The sequence below is a fragment of the Corythoichthys intestinalis genome, chromosome 21 (assembly GCF_030265065.1).
Source record: "Corythoichthys intestinalis isolate RoL2023-P3 chromosome 21, ASM3026506v1, whole genome shotgun sequence".
Classification (NCBI taxonomy): domain Eukaryota; kingdom Metazoa; phylum Chordata; class Actinopteri; order Syngnathiformes; family Syngnathidae; genus Corythoichthys; species Corythoichthys intestinalis.
In genome coordinates, this window is record NC_080415.1 from 16,285,300 (window position 1) to 16,295,216 (window position 9,917).

The 9,917-nt window shown below is 39.2% G+C and overlaps 1 protein-coding gene across 3 annotated transcripts in view; it reads right to left on the minus strand.

Moving 5' to 3' along the window:
• The window catches only part of rab11fip3 (RAB11 family interacting protein 3 (class II)), a 52,861-nt gene extending 43,658 nt beyond the window's left edge, over nt 1-9,203 (minus strand). For 2 of the 3 annotated variants that reach the window (XM_057826070.1, XM_057826069.1), the window contains exon 1: nt 6,711-9,203. In XM_057826070.1, coding sequence (XP_057682053.1) covers nt 6,711-8,165 — 1,455 coding nt within the window. In that variant the 5' untranslated portion in view covers nt 8,166-9,203. The remainder of the gene's footprint in view (nt 1-6,710) is intronic. The other variant, XM_057826071.1, reaches the window with a different exon arrangement.
• Between the last annotated feature and the right edge of the window lie 714 nt (nt 9,204-9,917).

Here is a 9,917-nt window from a genome sequence, read left to right on the forward strand (position 1 = left end):
TTGATGTCTAATATTTAGGTAGTTTGAAAATTTTTTTTAATGAAATTATTCACTCGCATATTTTAAACTTTTAAACAAATTACGTCACAATGAAAAAAATAATGTCTGTAAATAGGTCACGGATATCTACCTCATAACTATTGCTTAATTGTATTTTTTTTGTTACTGTCACATTTTCCCCGATATTTTAGATTATAACCTATCCAAACAAAGAAAATTTGAAAAAAAAAAAAAAAAAAAAAGGTTTAAAAGGGTAAATATTTGAAAAAACACTCTTTGATGTCTGCAATTTTTGCATTGCAAACCATGTTATATTACAGTGTTTCACCCATAAAATCCCACAAAGGTCCGGTTGTGGCCATTCACAGTTGTGTCACGACACTTGGTGAGACATGCTAAACTGTGTTTTTGGATCGAAACAAAGTAAGTACGCAATGAAATCTCGTTAAAATCATGGTGTCTTTAATTATGCTGTCTCGTGCTCTCAACTCAAGTTAGGGTTTAGGGGTTTAAATTTTTTTTTTTTTTTTAAATGCCCTCCTGTTAAAACATTTTCTTCTCCAATATAATTGAGATTTTAAGCTTTCCAATGATGCATATAGGACAATTTAGAAATTTGGCCAAATTGAGAGTCTCAGAGCCTCAAGTCACCTGAGTGTTTTCCGCCATATGTATCATTACAGAAACAAACATTGTACTCTTGAACACTTACTTTTCATTGTTTTTCCTATGTGAACAGTGCCCCAATGCGAATATGTGAATGTGTTTGTGAGCTTTGTCAAAGCTACCATGTGGAACAAACAAAGTATTCTATTACATATTCCTATCAAAATGAAAAAGAAACTTATTCTCCCCACATATAAACATGCTATCATTTAAAACATTTATTTGTGAGTATTAAGTATTTTACAGTAAATAACCCTCAAGCGCTTATAGTGCCAGTGCACTCTGTATATACGGTATATATCTGCATTTGCATGTCAGCTATCACATCCTGGAATAATTCTGGAACAAACACTAATTTGCATGCTTACGCACACACCCAAAGTGGACATGTACGTATGCAAAAACTGAACTGTTGTCTCACGACTAGATACTCAAAAGGTAATGGGGTCAGACAAAAAAAAAAAAAAAAACATTTTCTGGTCCAAACCATCACTTCATGATAGATTCAAATGAAGTTTGGTTGTTCATATCTCCACATAAATATACTTTACATCTTATTCACAATTGACTTGACCAATCATGGTTTTTATGACACAGATGTTTAATCCAATTCTTGAATAAGTTTAGAGCTGAAACGATTACTCGAATAATTTGAGTAACTCGATTTTAAAAATTGATCGAGGAATTTTCTCCACTTTGAGGAATCGTTTAAGTTTGCCAGTTTTTAGCATGACGTTTTGCCCCGACTACTTTTAATGCGGCACAACCCACTGACGTCACGTGCGTACAGGAAGATGAGAGAGGCAGCAGATACCTTTGATTGCAACCACGCATGAATATAGAGGCAACGGCAAAGAAGCTGATGTAAGCAAAGAGAAAGGCAGCAAGAAAAAGCAGAAAATGTTAAAACTGTGGGAGCATCTCAAGCTGGAGACCAAGGTGAACACTGTTTCATGTATTCACTGTAAGATAGCGCTTGCATAAAACTACCCTCGCCAGGCACCGGCTACCCGCGGCCCTGCTGATGCTTCCACACCCCAGGCTGGACCCCGCGACCGATGACCACCCCCGAAACCCAAGCCGGGCGCCATCGCGCAAGCCACCCGCCCAGCCCCGCTCCACCGAAGGCACCCAGTTTACTCCGAGAGCGGAGGAGTGATACTAACTAACTGTCAATTTTACCTCGGTAGTCATTGATGGATAAAACACCAAGTAGCACTGTTCCCTAATGTGCTCCAATGCAGTAGGTATCATACATTTATTTTTAACACTGCAAAAACTCAAAATAAGATCAGGATTTATAATTTAGATTTAAGCTAAACTTCACTAGAACTTAAAAATAGCTTGACAGTTGACATAAATGGATATCCAATTGAAACACGTGAGAAAATCGCCTAACTTTTAAGTCGTGTGTTATCAAGCGTAATGATATTTTTAGGTAAGAAATAAGATCTTTAAAAAAAAAAAAAAAAAATCTTAAGTTTTTTGAGTGAAAGCAGTGAATTTGTTGTTTCTTTCTAGTCACTTTTGAGATGCAATTGTTGGCTGTTTTCAACAATGTATATCTAAAATAAAGACATTGTCTAAAAATGGTTCAATATTAGGTGAAATGTATTGTTTTCTCATGTATATTTATAATTGCTCTTTACCCAAAAAAAAATTTTTTTTTTATCTGATTAATCAATGGAATCTTCAGCAGAATACTCAATTAACGAAATATTCGATAGCTGCAACCCTAACTAAGTTACTTGACTTAATCCTGTCCAATGATTCTGTGATTTTCTTTTCGAAATAATGTAAATTTCTTTATCGTTAAAGCCAATATATGAATGAGGAGTTTAACTATTGTGAAAAGGTTTCTGCTCGTGTTCTTACAAGAACAACAAAAGGTGGAGTCAATACTCAGTTGACCAACTACATACGTATAACAATAGCCCGGCTTTGTGCCTAAAATACACATAAGCGTTGACAGTCTGTGATCTGCCAACAAAACACGAAGCCCTTCTAATTCAAACATTTCCCTCGTAATCCTTCAGAATTCCCCGAATTCTGATCCATAAATGCATACTTGCGAGAAACAATCCTGTCAGAGGGAGAGAAAATGAATAGAACAGATGGATGACAGAAAGTTGGACTCAATTTAGCATTATAAGCGGGCTGTTCAGGCTTATTCACTGAAATTCTTGTAACTGTAACAGAAATTCAGTTGAGTAATATGAAAAGGAAGGAACAATAAAGTAGATTAACACATTAATTAAAAATATAACATGGCTTTTACAAGTTAAACAGAGCAGTGTTTTGTTTGCTTTGGTTACCAGTTAGGCTACATCAGTGACATCTCAGCGCTCTTTGCATGTAAAGGCGGCTGGGTGTTTGATACAGTGAAGAAAAATAGGTTTTGAACACCCTGATATTTTGCAAGTTCTCCCACTCAGAAATCATGGAGGGGTCTGAAATTTTCATTGTAGGTGCATGTCCATTGTGAGAGATAATCTAAAGGAAAAATCCAGAAATGACAATGTATGATTTTTTTAACGATTTATTTGTACGATACAGCTGCAAATAAGTATACGAACACCTGAGAAAACGAATGGTAATATTTGGTACAGTAGCCTTTGTTTGCAATTACAGAGGTCAGGTCAAACGTTTTCTGTAGTTTTTCACTAGGTTTGCACACACTGCGGGAGGAATCTTGACCCACTCATCTGTCAGGTTTCTGGGCCGTCGCTGTGAAACAGAGTTTGAGCTCCTTCCAAAGGTTATCAACTGGGTTTAAGTCTGGAGATCGGCTAGTGCCATGCTAGAACCTTGTTATGCTTCTTATGGAGCCACTCCTTGGTTTTCTTGGCTGTGCGCTTTGGGTCATTGTCATGTTGGAAGACCCAGGCACAGCCCATCTTCAATGCTTTGACTGAAGGAAGGAGGTTGTTCCCCAAAATCTCCTACTACAGGGCCCCAGTCATCCTCTCTTTAATACAGTGCGCTCGTCCTGTCCCATGCGCAGAAAAACGTCCCCAAGCTTCACAGTAGGGATGGTGTTCTTGAGATAGTAGCCACTCATCATTCTTTTTCCTCCAAACACGGTGAGTGGAATTATGTCCAAAAATTTCTATTTTACTCTCATCTTACCACAAAACTTGCTCCTATGACTCCTCTACATCATCCAAATGGTCATAGGCGAACTTAAGACTGGCCTTGACATGAGCTGGTTTAAACGGGGGGAACCTTCCGTGCCATACATGATTTCAAACCATGACGTCTTAGTGTATTACCTACAGTAACCTTGGAAATGGTGGTCCAAGCTCTATTCAGGTCATTGACCAACACTTGTCTTATAGTTCTGGGCTGATTCCTCACCTTTCTTAGGATCAGTGAGACCCCACGAGGTGATATCTTGAATGGGGCTCCACTCGATTGAGATTGACTGTCATGTTTAGCTTCTTTCATTTTCTAATGATTGCTCCAACAGTGGACCTTTTTTCACCAAACTGCTTATCAATTGCTTCGTAGCCCTTTCCAGGCGTCTTTGGGCAGCTCTTTGGTCTTGACCATGTTAAAAGTTTAAATCTTACTGATTGTATGGGGTGGACAAGTGTCTTTATGCTGCCATTGACCTCAAACAAGTGCATTGGATTCAGGATAATACATGGAGTGGAGGTGGACCTTTAATAGGCAGACTAACAAGTCTTTATTGGTCAGAATTCTAGCTGATAGACCGGAGTCCAAATACTTATTTTCAGCTGAATCACACAAATAAATTGTTAAAAATTTATGCATTGTAATTTCTGGATTTTTCTTTTTAGATCACCTCTCTCACAGTGGACATGCACCTACGATGAAAATGTCAGACTACTCCATGATTTCTAACTGGGAAAACTTGCAAAATAGCAGGGTGTTCAAATACTTATTTTCTTCACTGTATGTAGGGCGGAAATAAAATCATTAAGTTTAAAATTGTGGTTTTAGTTTGTTCATATGCTACATAACCTTTGGCTTTAAAACTAGCGTTAAAAAATAACCACACTAGAATCCTTCAGGCTGAAATGTAGAATGGAATTCACTTCAAATCATACACCCCCAGCTTTTCAAGTTGAATGAATTGTATAATATGCAAGAAATGGGTGAGGGTCATGCATGGAGGGAGACATCAGGCATTTCACAGTAGATAATCCTGAAAGCAAATACTATGCAAATGAGAAGATGAGAGTTTATTTGACATATGGAGGACACACCAGACCAATGCAGCCAATATGCTTGACAGGCATATTTAGATAATAACCCAAATCCTTGCATTGGGCTGGCAAGCGAATGCATAAAAACTAATCCCCGCTGCGGTTTAAGTCATGTGACGCTGATCTCCTTTAGCACAGGAAACTAGGAGAGGTTGGCGGCAAATATACAAAAGTCACACCTACTGTAGAACCAATAAGCAATTTGCTTGCTCATGCCTGTTTAACAAATGGCAGGTCCACCACTCACATGGATAATGCATAGCTCTTTTTAAACAATGGTTTTAGGTAGGTTTACCCAAACCTCCAGACAAACAGGTCAGTTAATATTGGAAATTAATCTTTTAAGTCTAAAAATGCTGAAAGCCACAGACAGGCTATGCATTTGGTACTAATGTCACTTACACGAAGAACCAGATGCAGTTACTGCACATCTACTCGAGCAGTTCATGATCAAACTACAAACATTTGTAAAACTAGAAACTGCAATTTCTGGAGAAATTACTTCTGGTCTTTGCCGTGTGGAGATACACATCTTACCCCCGCCCAAGGCTATCAATAGAATGGACAAACATGCCCGTCAATGGCATTAAACAAAGTAAATGCAGCACCCTTCAAAAGCGTCAATGGAATCTGGGAAGTTTGGGGGACACGTCCTATTGATATCTGGTCATTTCCTGTTGATTTGGGGAATTTTTTGTTTTTCCCACTGAAAATGAATGGGAAAAATTTTGGACATCCATGGCCGTCAATGGCATTGGGTTACATAGGCATTGATAGAATTCAAGTCCATTAGCATCAATAGATTTGACATACATGGCCGTCAATGGCAACAATGCAATGTAGATTCTATTGGAAATCCCATTGAAAGTGAATGGGACATTTCCCATTAAAAATGAATGGGAAAGTTTTTGGCAAATTCCCGGGGAACCGTAATTTTTTTCCAAATTCTGTATACAATATTTATGCCCCTCACGGTCCCGGAATTTTTGATTTCCAAATTATGTGAATTGGTCAAAAATTGTAGGACAAGTAGCGTTTTGAAAAATTTTTTAAAAATCGGAAAATCTGAGTTTACGTACAAACGTAAAAACGGCCGTGACAAAAAGCCACAGTCACACGAGAAACTTTTAAATGAATTACATCAGACTCACCAGAAAGGTTGAATATTAAAATATTATGTGTACTGAGCAGCTTGTTAAAGAGTCTTTCGCTTGTTCTGACACAACTAATCAGCAAATTATTTTGGACAAGCTTGGCAATGGCTCTGACGGGAATTTCAAATCTAAATGGTTAGAGAACACTTTTTGCCAATACAGATCAAGTTCACATGACCCAGTACTACTGATCACTAAGGCCCTTGATACATTGGATTGATATGGCAGCATATACAGGCTGAAATCTGATTGGCTAAAATTTGATTATTTAAATTCGCTGACATTTTTTTATTAATGTCATCAAATTAAATACATTAAATTCTTTGAAAACGATAAAACTACTTTCTAAAGACCTGAAACCAAGGTTGAGTCTGTTAATGCGTGTTAAAACAATACTAAAAGTGATCTGCAATCACTTAATGTGTAACTGATCTTCAAGGTAGACCAATATGTTGAGTAAACCCTTATTTACTTTATTTGATTTAAATAACTTTCCAACACTTTGTATCTTGTGCAACAAACCATTTACAGCACACTATGGCATCACCTTTGATGTTTTTCGTTTTTGAATTTATTTTACTTTTGTGGTCTGCTTTAGTTTTTAGTGAGTATTGGTGTACATGCAAGTTTTAGAAGCGAGTTCACAAAAACATCTTACCTGATCAGCACCATAGGCAGCAGCAAACTCCATAAACTCCTCAATGCGAACAAAGCCGTCACCGTCCTGGTCTAAAGCATCGAATACAGTTTTTAAAGGGGAGGCATCTTTCTCGCTCGTGTTCACAACTGAAACAATTGGCAGTGAGTCATCTCCCACCATCTTAGAGAGGGAAACGGTTTCCACATTTTGCTCACTTGTCCATCTACTGTTTTCATTAATACCGTTCAACTCCAAAACATTAAAATCTTGGCGATGGTTAACAGGAGGCGCCTGTTCCTCTTCCCTTTGGTCTGGCGCCACATCAGAAGGAACTTCACCGTGTACTCCCTCCGTCTTTAAGATCCATGTTTCATCACTGTGGACGCTGTCAGTGGTCAAACAAAAATCCAAAGCCATTGCTTCGCTGGCTTGATGCTCAACCACAGAGCATAATGGGCTTTCCATCAAATCATTTGAAGTACTTTCCACAGAGACGCTCCCACAGCTGAGATCACCTTGGACCAAGGCATTATCAGACAGTGGACCTGTCCTCGACAAAATCACAGGAGATGAGTCCCTCTCATCTGGTTGCTCTAAAGTCCTGAATTCTGTAAGGGCAACATGTTCCACATTGGAATCCTGGGTTAGATCCAACAGTGCACCTTTTGGATTATCAGGACAAAGAACCGGGCCGTTATCCAGTTCTGGACCCACTAAATCCAACAAAGATCCTTCAGGTGTTCTGCTGTGGTTTAGTGGTAGACTGTTCTCAGGTAGCCCTAGTGGAATCGAGCTACTGTTTACTGACAAAGCTGTCACTTGATCAGGGAATAAACCTTTGTCTCCAGTTTCATGTGACGCTGTCACACTGCCATGCTCCTCCTGTGACAGGTGTACCAGTCCTTCGCTGACACCATGTGACTCACTAAACGACTCTGAGGCAACAGTATCCTGATCAATTGCGGGCAGGTCTATTGAAATAAGTGAATCTGTCGGGTTTGATTCAGGATTCCACTTAGATTGTGTACACAGTACCGTCGCGCTACTGTTGATTATTAGCTCAGTCTGTCCATTGAGGTTGGCCTCGTCAAATGCAAAGTTTTTCCCGACCACATCAGTAAGGTTGGGTGAAAAAAGCCAGGAAAGCATGAAGTCAGTGTTTTCATCTGGTTCCTTGTTTCTTTCCGACTGAGGTGACATTTCAGAAGGAGTGTGTTGTCGCTCTTCGAAAAACAAATCTCCACACGGATAATCGGATATGTACAAAAGTTTGTCCAACTCCACCGGTGCTTCCTGGTAGACTTCATCCATTTCACTTTGTTGCGACGTCATAGTGGGGTCGCCAAAACGCAAACCTGTCTGGCCACTATTGTTCTGACACAGCACACCTCCATTGTTTGAATCTAGGGTGAGAAATCCAAGAGGAAACGTTTGCGTATGCCCCAAAGGGCTAGAAACCACCGTGGGTTCCATTTACTGTGACTACTGGTGCTTTAGGTTGAAACCAAATTGAAATGCAGTACTTTAAATAACGAAAAACACGGGTTAAACACAACATTTGCGTCAGTGTTGCGTGGGTAACTGTTAAGTGAATACACGTTTTACAATGTTTTTTAACTTGACAGGTTGACAAGCACAGCCAACACAGATATTAGCTAATATCGCACTCATTTTGTATTGGAATTTGACGTCTAAGCCATATCTAAATCTTCACAACTTAAAATCGAGTTGACTCACTTGGTGCATTTCGGGCATGGCAGGTCCACTCATGACTTTCCCCAAATCTCGCTGTCTCGTCCTAAGCATCGTTTAAAGTTCAAATCGGGAAGCTGACATGAATAATAAATTCATGCTACCGAACCCCAAAAAAATCGAGTTATAACAAGTGTCTTGTCAACACTAACTCAATCGATTATTTCGTATCCCCTTGAGAGAGTAAGGGGAAACAACACAACCGGTTAAGTCAGAAACATTTGGCCGCGTTGGCGTTTTCCTACCATTGTTACAAGATTGTCAAGCACTTATCCTGCGCGAAGTAGGAAAAAAACTACGATTAACTCCTCCTTTTAAGCATCCCACCACCTCCTCGTCATTGGCTAGTTGTCGAGCTAGCCCAAATTAGCCTATTAGCTCACTACCAGGCCAAACCCTCCGTCCGCTATCCAATTCCTTGGAAAAATCACTTAGAAAAAAATAGGTCACCGTCAATGTCAGTAGATTCGCGTACGTAGCCGTCGTGGATATGTACATTCGGCGTTTGGTTGTTTTTTTCCTCCGGCGGAAATCCACCTGTATCAATGCTCCAGAAGGCCAACAGGCAACCGTGACAAATCGGCTGATTCACACCCCCAAACAAATCTTTCCACGAAGATGTCTTCTTGTTCCGATGAAACAAAAATACAGGATTAAATGGCGAGATTTCCCATCGTTTGACCGCCGACGCTGTCACGTACGAGTTCCCTCTCGCATCAGCATCCCAGCCCTACTCCTCCTCTTCCTCTTCGTCATCCTCCTCCTGTGGCTGCAGACATGCGCTGACGTTTCACGCAAGCGTACAAAACCCCGCAATGTCAATTCTCTAGGTGGATATTCTAAAAAATAATAACAATAATGAAAGAAATGTACAACTACATTCAAGTTACTTTAATCCATGCCATGTTTACAAATCCATTAGCACTCTTTGTTTGAATGTGCCTGAAAAATGTGACTTTGTGACGAGCACATTAACACTTCAACCCTTTATAGGTAAGTAAAATGATGTATATATATGTGTATTGAGCAATCGTCTTTTGTATTAATGTCATTTATACTAGGTTGTCTTACGCTTTAAATACACTGTAACACCGTTAAGTTATTGTCAAGCGGTGAAAATGTGGCAACGTATTGCTTTTTCTGAGTACAGGACGCCCCCAACCAACACTTCACTATTTAACATTTTTTAGAACGCTAACTTCTCCGAGAACAATCAATCAAATTTTTTTTGCATAAAAAAAGTAGATTTCAAAGCAATTTCACGTGAAGATTTTACAACTGTGCTACAGCGCCCCGATATGGCATACACGGGTACTGATTCTTCGTTTTGAGCTATCTTTTACTTGAGTCTTTTCAGTGCAGTGAATCCCAACTTTTAGAACTTTGGCACTTGTTTACGAAATATCTCAACGCATACCACTAAAATGCATGTTAAAAAAAAAAAAAAGGATATAATGACATATTTATCTCGTA